Source organism: Amia ocellicauda, chromosome 3, assembly GCF_036373705.1.
Source record: "Amia ocellicauda isolate fAmiCal2 chromosome 3, fAmiCal2.hap1, whole genome shotgun sequence".
Lineage (NCBI taxonomy): Eukaryota > Metazoa > Chordata > Actinopteri > Amiiformes > Amiidae > Amia > Amia ocellicauda.
The window spans coordinates 44019989-44036180 of record NC_089852.1 but is presented as its reverse complement, the minus strand read 5'-3'; the positions used below and the strand labels follow the sequence as shown (position 1 = coordinate 44036180).

Below are 16192 nucleotides of genomic sequence, written 5' to 3'. Positions count from 1 at the left end.
AAGTGGCTCTAAAAAAAAGTGGGCATTTCTTATGGTAAAATTATACTACTGCTTAGTCAAGTTTTAAGTTTTATAAGTTGGTTGCTACAGTTGCAATTGTAAAGATAGATGTGCTAATAACGAGAAATATTGATTTTATTTTGTATTTGTGGAGTTCTAGGATTTGATTTGAACAGTAAAACAGATTTGGAAAGTGAATTTGAAGAGTCTTCCTACTTTACCTCTCCGTGCCTGAGTTCTAAATGCCCGATAGTGAGATAGTTAAGCATCTGAAGAAAAACAAAGACCAACATTTAGTTTATAGCATTTCTACATGCATATAAGAATAATATAATAGTTGTGCTTATGTGTATTTATTTGACATCAGCTACACCATTCAATCAGTTCTATAATACAAAACATTGTTAGTTTATTTATATTGGAAAAAACACAAGATTGGAAGTGAATGGTATCAGTGGCCAAACTTTATTAAAGAATAAAAACAAATATTCACTGGAGCAGCAACAGGATAGCCAACCACACAAGCTATCCCACACCCCACTCATACCCAAACCCTGACACATTGTTATTATTATTAGTAGTAGTATAGCTGAACATTTTTAAAACCTTTTATGTGACATTTTATTACTGATAATGGAAAGACTGAAAGACAATGCAATCTTGGAAAAATGGTATACAGTCGTACGGAATAACTCAGAATATTTGTTTGATTAAGGGACGAGGGGAAGAGGAGTTATTTCTTGATGCATGCCTATATCTTTCTTAGAAGGGTGTCACCCTTCGTCTGAAAACCAGTGGTATTCTTCTTCTGATCTCTTTAGTTTTAAGGCCATATATGATTGGGTTCAGTGTTGATGGAAACATTATGACAAAGACGGCAATGATTTTCCTTGAATACGTTGAAAATGTTTCAAAACGGTATGAAACAATTGTTATGAAACCAGTGATTTCTAAAACAATGAAGACAACTAAATGAGTAGCACAAGTCTGCATAGCTTTGCTCTTTGTGTCCGACTGCTTGTTCTTCAGACAAGTTAACAGTATCTGCAGGTACATGTGGATGACTGTACCTATAGAGAGCACCTGAAGAAAAGCGGTTATAAACAGCCCATAGATATTATTAATGCTGGTATCAGCACAGACCAGCCTTATCAGAGATGGGTTGTCACAGTAAGGGTTAGAAATCAAGGATCGGCATCTAGGAAACCGAAGAACCAAAGAAAACAGCACAACTATCATAATGAAATCCACCATCCAGACCAGAATGATTTTCTATAGAAAGTTGTCCATCATGATTGTATTGTATCTTAAAGGCAAACAGATTGCTACATATCTATCATATGCCATTACTGTCAATATCAGCACAGAAGCAACTGCATACATGTGTATGAAGAAAGCCTGGCTGACACAGGCTGGATAACGTATTGACTTTGCATCCAGTATAATTTCTTTTAAAAACTGAGGGAAAAAGGCAGTGTCTCCCATTAAGTCATTGATAGGTAGATTGATAAGCAACAGGTACATTGGTTCATGTAAATCGCTTATCCAGAGCAATTGTGAGAAGAATAACCAAATTACAGAATAGAATTGTACAGTAATTTATCATTCCCAAAATAAAGGCAGGGTAGACACCATTAGAAGGTATAGAAAAGCTGTTCATGCTTAATACAGTGGTGGCATCACCAGAGCTGTTAGCCATAATTTTATTTTTTCAAAAGCCCCACAGGCAGCCTGAAAGTGAAAGGAACAGATTAATAATTACTTTAATATGACACAAATCAAATTAAAATACAATACAACACTGCTTTAAAACTACAGAACTGCAAACAGATAGAATTACTGAACTTTGTTTTTTTCTTGCAAAAGTGGTTTTATAATTTTCCAGGAGGATTAAAATCAACAAGGTGGGTATTACATATCTTGGTAGACATATTTTTTGGCAAATAAAACACCTCTTGACAATATCATATTAATATGCTTGTCATCATAATGTCCACTGTCTTCTCTCTGACAGCTGCTTTTTCAAAGGCAAGACTACAAACAATGGTGATCATGAGAGAAATAAATCACTTTCCTTTATGATTTTCAAACTTGGATTTTATTGCATGTAATAAATGGAGTAGACAGAATGTTTTATTGCTCATAAAAAGTTAGAGATAAAAGGCACACAATAGATAATTCATCAGTCTAACAAAGCCAGTGCTGCCACTTCAATTAACAATATTCCATTACCTAATTAGTTAAATATGTAAAAAGTAGCTGTTTGTGTTTTTTTTAATGTATTTTCCAGAGGCTGTTTCGGAATGATTTATTTGCTTGTTTGTTTATTTCAAAGAGTTTGTTAGCTGTCCTGCCCTTAATATGTTTATGACCTGGAGTGCAGTTTACCTAGAGCTGTACAATTGTGTTTACAAGCTCTATATTATAACAGCAGCAATATACGTGTATTTGGGGACAGATAAACAGGATTTATAGAAGATGGTGTCCAAACTTTTTTAATTAGCTTGCAGCAGACACACACCAGCTTCTCAGAGTCCTGGCCTGACATTGTTTCATTCGCCTTGCTGCACTTTGACTCCCAGCTAAACAGCCTGATCCCTATACATTTCCCTTAGCTGGCCCAAGCTAAAAACAGTAAAACTAAACACACATACCAGTAATCACAGACTCACCGCAATCATGTTCCTCCTAGCACAACAACAAAAATAGCACAATGATTACATGTTGACACCATCTGTCCAGTCATGCTACAATATGATACTATCCATAACCATAATTGCAGAATGGGATTTTTTTAATGTCATGTAATTACTGAAAATGTTAATTTTTTTTTTTTTTATTTAAATCTTTGCTTAATTTTGAGTGGGAGGTGATGCAGTATGATGTGGTCCTTTGGAATGTTTTCATGGTACGATACTCATTAACTGCAGTACTATATCAATGTTTCACACTCTTACTTTCCCCCCCATGCAAAATATCTGGGCCTTTTAAAAACATGTTGGTATATATAACACGGTTTGTATTAAAAACAAGTACAATAATAGTAAGGCTATATGCGCTGATGTGCACCAGGGGAGGTTAAGCCCCTGCCTTCCTGACCCCTTGCCTTCAGTGTTATATTATGCACCAAAATCAATGTAAAGTGTCAATCTAGAAAACTGGAAAAATCAATATAAAAGTAACCTACACTGTACATGATATGGAAAATCAGGCATGTAAGTAGGAAATAACTTAATACTATCTCACAATAACACATTTGATGGCCCTAGAAGGGTGTTCGCTTGCATGTTAAAAGCAAAGGTATTCTACTCCTTATCTCCCTTGTTTTGAGCCCATATATTACAGGAATAAGTGTTGGTGGGAATATTAAGATAAAGACGAGGCGTGAAAACTAGGGAGAACAGCACAACTATCAAAGCTAAATCCACTGCCAAGATAAGTAGGATGATTTTCACTAAGAATGTAATTGTCATGATTGAATTGTACCTTAAAGGCCAGCATATGGCTGCATATCTATGATATGCCTTTGCTGCCAATATCATCAGAGAGCCAGCTGCATAAATGTGAAATAAGGAAGCCTGGGTGACACAGGCTGGATAACTAATTGACCTCAAATCAGATAAAATAATTATTCAACTGTGGAAGAAAGACAGTGGCTCCATTAGTTAATGTAGATGATTCTCCAGAACAATGGTGAGAATAATTACTATGTTACAGGAAAGTATAAAGCAGTAACTTAACATTCCCAAAATAAATGCTGGGAAGACACCTGCTTGATATACACTCACCTAAAGGATTATTAGGAACACCATACTAATACTGTGTTTGACCCCCTTTTGCCTTCAGAACTGCCTTAATTCTACGTGGCATTGATTCAACAAGGTGCTGAAAGCATTCTTTAGAAATGTTGGCCCATATTGATAGGATAGCATCTTGCAGTTGATGGAGATTTGTGGGATGCACATCCAGGGCACAAAGCTCCCGTTCCACCACATCCCAAAGATGCTCTATTGGGTTGAGATCTGGTGACTGTGGGGGCCAGTTTAGTACAGTGAACTCATTGTCATGTTCAAGAAACCAATTTGAAATGATTGGACCTTTGTGACATGGTGCATTATCCTGCTGGAAGTAGCCATCAGAGGATGGGTACATGGAGGTCATAAAGGGATGGACATGGTCAGAAACAATGCTCAGGTAGGCCGTGGCATTTAAACGATGCCCAATTGGCACTAAGGGGCCTAAAGTGTGCCAAGAAAACATCCCCCACACCATTACATCACCACCACCAGCCTGCACAGTGGTAACAAGGCATGATGGATCCATGTTCTCATTCTGTTTACGCCAAATTCTGACTCTACCATCTGAATGTCTCAACAGAAATCGAGACTCATCAGACCAGGCAACATTTTTCCAGTCTTCAACTGTCCAATTTTGGTGAGCTTGTGCAAATTGTAGCCTCTTTTTGCTATTTGTAGTGGAGATGAGTGGTACCCGGTGGGGTCTTCTGCTGTTGTAGCCCATCCGCATCAAGGTTGTACATGTGGTGGCTTCACAAATGCTTTGCTGCATACCTCGGTTGTAACGAGTGGTTATTTCAGTCAAAGTTGCTCTTCTATCAGCTTGAATCAGTCGGCCCATTCTCGTCTGACCTCTAGCATCAACAAGGCATTTTCGCCCACAGGACTGCCGCATACTGGATGTTTTTCCCTTTTCACACCATTCTTTGTAAACCCTAGAAATGGTTGTGCGTGAAAATCCCAGTAACTGAGCAGATTGTGAAATACTCAGACCGGCCTGTCTGGCACCAACAACCATGCCACGCTCAAAATTGCTTAAATCACCTTTCTTTCCCATTCAGACATTCAGTTCGGAGTTCAGGAGATTGTCTTGACCAGGACCACACCCCTAAATGCATTGAAGCAACTGCCATGTGATTGGTTGGTTAGATAATTGCATTAATGAGAAATTGAACAGGTGTTCCTAATAATCCTTTAGGTGAGTGTATATTGTAGTTTTCTAAGGATAGCATATATGAGTGATTGAAGGAGGTATTATCCATGGAAGGTCTTACGCAAGATGCATCTTGCAGGAAGCTGGAATAAGATGGAAGGATACATTATTATTATTAATGTTATTGTGTATTTTTTCAAAATAGGTTTAACTTATGAGAGGTTCTCACTTAAACAACAGTTACAGAAAGAAATATAGTTTTGATTAATGCAATATATATACACACATACACATTGAAATGATCAGTTTATAAATTTTAATGGTAGGTGTATTTTAACAGTGAGAGACAGAATAACAACAAAAAAATGCAGAAAAACACATTTCAAAAAAGTTATAAATTGATTTGCATGTTAATGAGTGAAATAAGTATTTGACCACTTGGTGGCAAAACCCTTGTTGGCAATCACAGAGGTCAGACGTTGGCCCCCAGGTTTGCACACATCTCAGGAGGGATTTTGTCCCACTCCTCTTTGCAGATCCTCTCCAAGTCATTAAGGTTTTGAGGCTGACGTTTGGCAACTCGAACCTTCAGCCCCCTTTCACAGATTTTCTATGGGATTAAGGTCTGGAGACTGGCTAGGCCACTCCAGGACCTTAATGTGCTTCTTCTTGAGCCACTCCTTTGTTGCCTTGGCTGTGTGTTTTGGGTCATTGTCATGCTGGAATACCCATCCACAACCCATTTTCAAAGGCAAAGGCGTTGAATGCTGGCGCTGAAGTGTGTCCCATTGAGCGCTTTTAGTTTCACCCTCAACACTACACCCTCCTGACTCAAGTGCACACTGTGACGTCAGCACAACGTCACGCAAAGTGTACACTTGTCGAAGGGGGTAGGGAGCAAGTGCGAGATTTGGGACGCAGCCAGCGTCTGAGGTCCAGCTGCCCTAGGAAGTGACTGAGACACGAAAGGTCAAACCGCATCTGGGACGCTCGGCATTCTGGGATTTAGTGTTTTAAACTGGAGGCTGAAATACCGCTAACATTACAGTGCAATACACTCTGGGTTGAAATGTTTTTAGGACATCTAACACAGTCTTATAGTATAAGTTATACAAAATATTCAAAAGTAGAAACCGGGACACATTGAAACAATATATAAAACAAATTGCATTACTTAAAATGTCACCTAGTTTATTTTGTTTACCAGCGCATCGTAAATAACCGCGTTAATTCTCCCTATATCATGATCCGATTAACATTGACAATATAGCTTAATTTAAGTATCCTACATATTCTCACTTATTATTCATCTGTTGGAGAATGATCTGCGATGCATTATTAAATACAGTGCGCTGGGTTTAAATCTGTCCATGTAGTCACTACATACCTATACATCATGAAATATACAGTATGACAGTCACAGCCAGTTTCTTAAGCAAAACTCATACATGTGTATATAAATACGGCTAACACTCTGTGATCCATAACTTACTGAACAGTTTTCACAAATTCAGTGTCACTATTTTCTCTGTACCTGCAGCTTCATCAATGTGCAAAATAAAAATCACATCAGTAACATCGCGGGGCATCATCTTTTATTGTGAATGGGACTCCTTTAAAAAATACATTTGACACCGCAATGAATGGACCAGTTGTATTAATCGCTAAGTTTTGTAAGGTTAGGGTTGTATTTCTGCAGTCGGTAAAGCGTCTATTTGGATTACCATTAACATATAGTTATAGCGATAACGAGGGATCACAAATATACGATTCTTCACGCGATTGATCACATAAAAGTTAGCCTCTGTTGTAAACAGTTTAATAGTTTTAAGAAGGGTGAAGCTAAAAACCGTGCCGGGACGTCGCGACGTCGGGACATTTAATTTAAATGCAGGACGAATGTATTTCGTCAGGGCACATTGTATTCAGTCCGATGCAGTCCTTTCTCCGGCAGGATTTTCGTGATCCTTTCAAACACTCTTAAATGTCTTTCTGTGCCAAGCAATTAACCCTGTGTGTCACTTTTCCGCCGAGCATTAATAACTGCTCCAGATGAATCGTTTCCCAAGGTAAACGCACACAGTCCTTCTAGTGAAAAGTTTCTACCGCGTCTCTCGCATCGACAGCGCCGCTGTTCTGACAAACTGCGCCACTTCGCAATGAGCTGCCTAGCGAAAGTACGCGTGCGCAGTGAACACGCCCATAAATGTGTTGGTAATAATTATGTACATTTAAAATGATTTTGGCCGTGTTATTTCATAGTGAGCAATTTGCTATTTACGCATAGATGATTTGAAAGGTTTGAAAACTTCTAATAGAGTAATAGTGTTGAAAAACAGAGGGAAGCCCATGCGGACGGGTCCCTTCTGTCCGACAGGATGAGCTGCCTCGGATTTCAAGTGTTAAAATACAGTAATGGTGTTGAAAAGCAGCTGGTAGCCCATTCAGACAGGTCCTTTATGTCTGACAGGATGAGCTGCTTCATATTTTCAGTCGGGGCCATTACTGTAGTTACACTGTCAGAGTGCAGACGCAGTGCTAGTGGAAACCCCCGGCCCGGCCGGCACGGCCACCCTGAGGTGCAGCTAACCGTGGCCAGTGGAAACTGGCATAATATACCAATTGACAAGCGCATTCAATTAGTCACATGCATACAATTAATTAACAATTAATGCATGTCAGTAAAGAGTAAAGAGTAGATACACAAACTGTGACTAAAGATGACAGATAGTGAAAATATGCAATGGTTATTTCAGCCAACATTAAATAAATTATTGACATTACTATACATATATAATATAGCTGACCATAAACAAGTAAGGATGTCAATTGTAATTAAGTGAATCAGTGAATGTTAATTAGTAAATGCTCAGTCTCAATAGAAAATCGACTCCTACGCCTAACTAAAATAGTGTAACAATGTCCCGGAAACACTATCAACTTTAAAGATAAAGGGTAATATTAAATGTTAAGACACTTAACTCAGTCAACCGCCAAAAAAGGGAACACCAGCTTCATAAAAAAAAAAAAAAGAATTGCTTCGTCTTTTATTAAGGTAGTAACCAGATGGAAGAAGAAAGGTAAAAAATAATAATGAATAACGAGGTAGATCACTGCAAACATTCGTCCAAAAGATGAAGGAAAACAAAACTAAAAAACAATCCAAATAGAAAGTGCACGCAATAAAGATAATTAATATAAAAGCCTCGAAACAAAAAGGCTCATTGTAATTCAAGGAAAAAACAAAGAGTCAGATGAGCTTATTCCATATAAAAATAATGCAAAACATCCTCCCCCAAAAAAAACAATCCCAGCCTGCACATCCAGTATATATATTAAAAAGAAGTAAGCCAAGTGTTCTCAGCCACCAGGACGCATCAGGCTTGTCTGCAGTATGGGCCTTGCATTTCCAATGGGGCAGCGTTCCCTTGACCTTGAAGTGGCGGGAAAACAGCCAGGGTCCCGGCGCTGCACACTCTCAAAGGCCGTTCCAAACAAATGACGACCATGAAACCACACACGACCCTCCAAACACCCCTGAACAGGAAGTATATATAGCCAGAGGCTAGGTTATGTGACACCTTGCTGGTCATTTCCTGTCTAGACTGTGTTCCCTCTTAAAAATACAACATCCCTTTACTGCAGCTAAGGAAAGTTTGTGTCAAAGGAAAGGAAAGATATAACAATCATAGTGAAATGAAAGAATGGACTCCTGGCCAGGCTACTGCAGGTTAATAAGTCTGCAGATGGGGAATTTAAACCCCCACTTTATGTGGTATAGTCACAATAGTATCCTGTTATAATGGTACTCATAACTGAAATAGTATCCTGTTATAATATCAATGATATTGATATCAAAATATCAATATTATCAAATATCAAAATACAACACTGCTTTATCTGCAAACAGATAGAATTTTTTTTTCTTGCAAAACATTTTTTTCTCATCATGTGAAATAACCTTCCAGAAAATGCTGCTAATAGCCTTCAAATATTTTAAAATGACTTACCAATCCTCCAGTTATGTCTCCAGAGCAACAAGACTTCTATTGCTGCCTTTATGGAAATCCATTTCTGGAGCAAATATGACCAGACTGTGTAATATTAGCATCTATGAATTATTCAATAACTATTAACAGCCCTAAAGGTTATCTGTTATGAAAACGAACTTGAAAATTCAATAAAAACCTAGAAATAAAATAAGAAATAACAGTTAAAGTTGAATCTGTAATCCAGAAATAACAAAAAAAAAAAATGTGGGTCTAGTAAATGATCATTAAGAACTTTAAGAGCTCAGCACAGGTAAAAATGATACCAATTTGATATGATGCTAATTTCATATTTAAATATATTGTGTACTTGCTCGCTTTTAAAATACAAAATAAACTACTGATGTAGAGGTAGCCTCCAAATATAGCATATATGTTATATTATTTTTCAAACCAATCATCTTTTAATGTACATTGATTACTCTGGAGTTTGTTTTATTTTGAAAGTCCTGGTTTCTTTAGAATGTGTAATTAAATTGCATACCTGACCTGTTTTATTCCCAGAAAAAATAATATGTCAGCTGAGAGACATTCAGAATAGTTCCTCAGTAGAGAAACTTTATGCCAGTTTGAAACACTTTTCATGAATATTATACATTTGTAAGGCATAAAACAAGAAGTTTAATAGGATGATGCTAATTTGAAATAAATTAGTTTTTCTGGGGCATTTGTGTTAATTTTCTATCTATTGGTAGTTCAAAATACAATATTAATATAAAAAAACTGTCATTTTCACAAGTCCACTAAATAACATTATATCAAATTAAAATATCACTCAATACAAAATAGAAGGATACCAGTTTTAATAAAGAGGTGCATTATTTCAAATTCTCGACAAACCTTTCCGCTGACTCTGCTTACAAACTATATTATTGTTCTTTGACTTGCTCAGCCCTCTCCAGGTCTATCCAGGTCAACTCACTATCAACCTAAAGTTAGTTGCAACCCAGGATGCCTATGTGAAAGGGTTTATAGACTCATAGCAATATATACACTGTAGCCAACCGAGGAAGTAAAAAAATAATAATAAATTAAAAAATAGGAAAAAAATATCTATTTTAAGCAAATAATTGTAATATTTTAAATAGTAGGTTACCCCAAGGTCTTGGGACAACAGGCAAACAGCAATGACCAGCTGTCTACAATGTATTTACAGCTGTAATTATTTTCCTGATTATTTGTTCCAGTTCCAGTTTTTTCCAGGTTAATTGGAACTGAAGACAATTCTGAGAAGTCCTGGAAAGTTTACAACACTTCAGCACCCAGCATTCAGACATTATCATTGTGGTAAATGTACTGGGCCTTCAGTCATTTTGTATTAAACAACTAAGTTTTGATGTTTAAATATATTCAATGTATTCACTATATGGAAGCCCTGTTTCATAGCTTTCTGAAGAGCAATTTAGTTTATTTAAATTGTTTGCTTAAAATATTTGTTTCCTTTTTTTACTTCCTTGATTGTCTAGTTTTAAAATAAGGAAAGTTAAAAGTCACAGTATTGAATTGTGTCCAAAGCCTTGCAACATTGGACACATTTCTAATAACATAGTGTCTTTAAGTCACATGTTATACAATTGATTAAACTCTAGTAGACCCATGTTATACCCATAATTTATACTACAAAAAATACTTATGTTTTGTTTTGATTTTTTAAATACGAATGAAAATGTGTGCGAATTTTACAAAGTAAACCCAATGTATAGGGCTTAACATAATTCATATCACAAGATTGTGTGTGATTTTATACATCCAGAAAACATACGAAACATTACTTAATTGATAATGATCTCTTGCTTTCCCCCTGTATATAATTATATGTGTCATTCCGTGAAACAGTCCCTCTGATATTTTAAAGTATATTTTAAGTATAGGGCAACCAACATCGAATTTAAAAAGCTTTTTGTTTTACATGTAGTGACCTGTCCCTTGTAATGAAGTGTAAGAAATATTACATTAATTTAATCTTTAATATCAGAAAATATACTGATACCAAGCATTTTGTCATGTCCTCTGTGACCTTCACTGAATTTGTACTTAGACTATGACTAATATAAATACCAAATAATGCATACATTTTGCCATTGATCTAAGCATTTGTTTGTGCTCTTTTGCCAAGAATGTATTGTTTCAAAATAAATGCGTAATTATCGATTAAAATAACAATATTTAAATGTGTACCTCAGTCTACCCTCAACCCTGTATTGCCAGCCAATCTCCCACCATATAAATAATGAATTTATCCTTATGTGACATCATCAGCTGGAAAAGCCATCATACAAGTCTTCTGAACAACATGGTGCATAGACAGGCAAGTTATTACATTATTTAATATCTGTATTTTATAGATTTGTATTGTTAGATTGGAACCGTCAAGCTCATCAACTCAAATCTGTTACATGAAATAGAGATAGAAAACTATTACTTTTATATATTATATTTATTATTGCAAAAATATATGCAATTTCTAAATTTCATGCATGCCATGTGGTCTCCTGTTCTTAACCAAATGAGGAGCAGGAGCCATTCTGAGCCAAGAAACTCCCTATTACTGTCACACCCTTGATTGATGATAACTGGGTTGTGAGACTGTGACAGGTTTCTACTAGATATTTTTTTAAAGACATGTTGGTCAAAGAGGCCTATAGGTTTGCATATGCAGTATGTAATGGGTTTTAATCCACAGCAAACATTTGGATACCAAATAGGAAGGGCTTTGAAAGCTGGTGATTACAGTTAGTTCTTTGGCAGACACTATGTCAGTTTTATTTTCCCAGCATTTTCTTTTAAAATCTACATCTGGATGTGTGGGATGCCTCCCTGCTCAAATGTCCCCTGTCGTCACTCTTTGTGTGAAAGGTTACTTGCCATCTGCTTGTTGTTATCTTTTTTTACTTCGTGGCAGCATAAGGCATCTCTGGAGGCACAGAGTTTGATTCACTATAAGTGGAGGCAGATGCAATGAATACACCGCCTGCTCCTATGTGTTAGATATTGTAGGTGAACGCGATAATTTGTATGGATGGCTGCCAGTTTCTGCAACAAGAGAAGCCTCTGAGAACTGTGGGGGATTTGTTTCCTCTGTTCCCCAATGGTTAATGATTGCAAAATGGTTGTATGTAACCTAGAAATATATTCATCATCCCTCCCGAAAACATTCAGCATAATAATAATACAAATAATAATAATCCTTATACTATAAAAAATGTAAAATGTGCAATGGTTTATTTATTTTTTAATTGTTTCCTCTGTTCTTTAACCTGAACATGCCTGCTGAAAATGAATATAATAAAAGCAAAATATCACATTATGATGTGGGTGTTGGTATATTTGGACCATAGAGAAATAATGACATCTCTGTGGCCATTTCTTTTATCATGTCTTTGGCAAATCAACACATTCATGTTGGTTGTTTGTGTAGAGATAAGGTAACAGAATGGACAGGTGCTTGTTAGAAGGCATTCGAGAATAACAGCTATTGCTCTGAGCAGACACCCCAGAGGTTTCAGCTACATATTGGCTCATGTGGTGTCTCTCAGCATCAGAAATACAACACCAGTACATTAGCATCTAAATTTATCCTATTCCCTGAATATACTCTAAAGGTAATTATTTTGCTATTGGTTATTCGTGTAACAGTATGAATTGCTTTTTGTAGACCTGATTGAAGGTTAGCTAAATATCTGACAAAGTGTGGCTTTTAAACTCCCCAATAGCATTAGAAAATATAATTTAAAGAGTATATACTTTTGGCTTATTTACATTAGTTACACAATCATGCTAACAAACATTCATTACAGGAAATATGAGCCCTGGAAATTTACAGCAAGGCTTCACAGAGCAAATAGCAGGGTTCTTAAAGAAAAAAAAAAACCATCACTATGTGAACAGTACAGGTCTGGACAGTCATTCTCAGCACAGCAGACAGTTTTTCAGATGTACTGAAATGATACTAATATATACGTAGATCAGGACGTTGATGCATAAAACCTGAAACAAAGCCGTTACAAATAAGCCACAGACAGTATTAATCTTTTCATGTCAACAGAATGCATGCTTTGAAAGCCAAGGCCTGTACCATAAAATCTGTCTGTTCAGGAGAATCAACACTACTATCAAAACATTATATACCAACTGCAAAAAGTGTTGATTATTTTTAATGAAGCTTCTATTTTTCATCTACTTTTATTTCAAAGGGCAGCATACATATTGTGAGTATGAACAATAAGCACTGTAGGAAAGTATATTATATTATATATTACGCAAGCCTGTGTAGGAAATTAAATGTTTACAAAAGAGTAGGGCCCTAAAGTAGAAGTTCACAAGTGGAATGCATTTTTTTCAGGGGCTGAATTGAATCTGAATAGAGTAAAAACATATGTTTTATATTATTTGTTCCCTCTTTAAATTAAAAAATAAGTATTCACAACAGTCATATTTGGCAGGAAACTAATAGAGTAGAATGTATGATATTTCCGTGAAGCCTTTGTTTACACCCCTACAAAATAAAATAAGCCATTAATTAAAGCATTTCAGAAACAGGAGACCTGGGTAGGTTGAAACCAGGCCCTAATTTGATGTAGTTCAGGAATGCAAACAGTGGATTGCATAAGTATTCACCCCCCAAGGACTTTTTCCACATTTTGTCTGGAATGAAAATGGATTTAATTGAGATTTTCTCCCTTTGCTTAACACCACATACATACAGTCAATGAAAACGAATTATAGCTGCGAGTGTTTTTGGGTAAGTCTCTACCAGCTTTGCACATCTGGTTCCAGTCAGTTTTGCCCATTCTTCTTGACAAAATTGCTCAAGCTCTTTCAAGTTCAATGGGAGCTGTTGGATATCATTGGGCTAGATATTCATAGGATTTGTGCACCGCACAAAGGGGTATGCACATTGCAAATGGTTACCACGCAAAAATGTGCATTACTTACTGTTTTGCATGGCGCAATCCATTCTGCACCATTCACCCATTAATTGTATGCATGGTGCAATATAGGGGGAATGTCTGAAATTATGCGTGACTCCTGCTATATTCATAGGTCTGCGCCACACAAAAACAGGTTTGCGATGTGCAAAATAGCACGTTGAAAAGGATGGTGTTAACTCCGTGCACAGAACTATTTCAGGGGACAGCTCCAGTGCAGCGGACAGTGACGTTCCACCGCACAATCAACATTGGCAAGTGTGGGACTGTCTCTGTTTTTATATATGGTTATATGTACAGTATGCTGCACCGGAAAAGTTCCTAACAGTCTTTTTTTGACTCAAGATATGCTGCAGGGTGTACCGGCCTCACACAGAAGACAATTCGTCCCCTCATGTTCTCCACATGAGCATTTGACCATGAGTGCATTCACTTATCATAGAGCCATAGAACATACACGTATACATACAGTTAGGGAAAAAAGTATTTGATCCCCTGCTGATTTTGTACGTTTGCCCTCTGACAAAGAAATGATCAGTCTATAATTTTAATGGTAGGTGTATTTTAACATTGAGAGACAGAATAACAACAAAAAAATCCAGAAAAACGCATTTCAAAAAAGTTATACATTGATTTGCATGTTAATGAGGGAAATAAGTATTTGATCCCCTATCAATCAGCAAGATGTCTGGCTCACAGGTGTCTTTTCTACAGGTAACGAGCTGAGACTAGGAGCACTCTCTTAAAGGGAGTGCTCCTAATCTCCGCTCGTTACCTGTATAAAAGACACCTGTCCACAGAAGCAATCAATCAATCAGATTCCAAACTCTCCACCATGGCCAAGACCAAAGAGCTGTCCAAGGATGTCAGGGACAAGATTGTAGACCTACACAAGCCTGGAATGGGCAACAAGACCATCGCCAAGCAGCTTGGTGAGAAGGTGACAACAGTTGGTGCAATTATTCGCAAATGGAAGAAACACAAAATAACTGTCAGTCTCCCTTGGTCTGGGGCTCCATGCAAGATCTCACCTCATGGAGTTTCAATGATCATGAGAACGGTGAGGAATCAGCCCAGAACTACACGGGAGGATCTTGTTAATGATCTCAAGGCAGCTGGGACAATAGTCACCAAGAAAACAATTGGTAACACACTACGCCGTGAAGGACTGAAATCCTGCAGTGCCCGCAAGGTCCCCCTGCTCAAGAAAGCACATGTACAGGCCCATCTGAAGTTTGCCAATGAACATCTGAATGATTCAGATGAGAACTGGGTGTGGTCAGATGAGACCAAAATCGATCTCTTTGGCATCAACTCAACTCGCCGTGTTTGGAGGAGGAGGAATGACCCCAAGAACACCATCCCCATTGTCAAACATGGAGGTGGAAGCATTATGCTTTGGGGGTGTTTTTCTGCTAAGGGGACAGGACAACTGCACCGCATCAAAGGGACGATGGACGGGGCCATGTACCGTCAAATCTTGAGTGAGAACCTCCTTCCCTCAGCCAGGGCATTGAAAATGGGTCGTGGATGGGTATTCCAGCATGACAATGACCCAAAACACACAGCCAAGGCAACAAAGGAGTAGCTCAAGAAGAAGCACATTAAGGTCCTGGAGTGGCCTAGCCAGTCTCCAGACCTTAATCCCATAGAAAATCTGTGGAGGGAGCTGAAGATTCGAGTTGCCAAACGTCAGCCTCGAAACCTTAATGACTTGGAGAGGATCTGCAAAGAGGTGTGGGACAAAATCCCTCCTGAGATGTGTGCAAACCTGGTGGCCAACTACAAGAAACATCTGACCTCTGTGATTGCCAACAAGGGTTTTGCCACCAAGTACTAAGTCGAAGGGGTCAAATACTTATTTCCCTCATTAACATGCAAATCAATTTATAACTTTTTGAAATGCGTTTTTCTGGATTTTTTTTGTTGTTATTCTGTCTGTTATTCTGTGGGCCAACGTACAAAATCAGCAGGGGATCAAATATTTTTTCCCCTCACTGTATATAGTTATATATATATATATATATATATATATTTATATATATATATATATATATATATATATATATATATATATATATATTTATATATGTATATATGTATATATTGTTCCTGAAGTTGTAACTGTAACTGTATCAGAGTAGAATGAACAATTATTAAGTGATTAATAAGGCTTTTACAGAGCTTCTCTCAATTAGAATTGCATTTCAATAACAGTTCAGGGAACGTGATCTCACCTCACTGCTTTCTTCTATCTATCTTTCC

General features: G+C 37.3%; 1 protein-coding gene across 1 annotated transcript; it reads right to left on the bottom strand.

Moving 5' to 3' along the window:
- Positions 1-762: 762 nt before the first annotated feature.
- LOC136747153 (olfactory receptor 52K2-like) lies at positions 763-3743 on the bottom strand. Its single transcript, XM_066700106.1, has 3 exons — positions 3671-3743; positions 1408-1532; positions 763-1272 (listed from the first exon to the last, which is right to left on the bottom strand). Exons 1-3 carry the CDS (start codon positions 3741-3743, stop codon positions 763-765), a joined length of 708 nt encoding a protein of 235 aa, XP_066556203.1.
- Between the last annotated feature and the right edge of the window lie 12449 nt (positions 3744-16192).

Bases quoted from the DNA above. Each gene is read 5' to 3' on its own strand.
- LOC136747153 (XM_066700106.1), bottom strand. From the start codon at position 3,743: ATGTTAAGTTACTGCTTTATACTTTCCTGTAACATAGTAATTATTCTC. The intron at 1,533-3,670 runs ATTAACTAATGG...TAAGCGATTTAC, and splicing joins TGTTCTGGAGAATCATCTAC to ATGAACCAATGTACCTGTTG. The intron at 1,273-1,407 runs GTCAGCCAGGCT...AACTTTCTATAG, and splicing joins CAATACGTTATCCAGCCTGT to AAAATCATTCTGGTCTGGAT.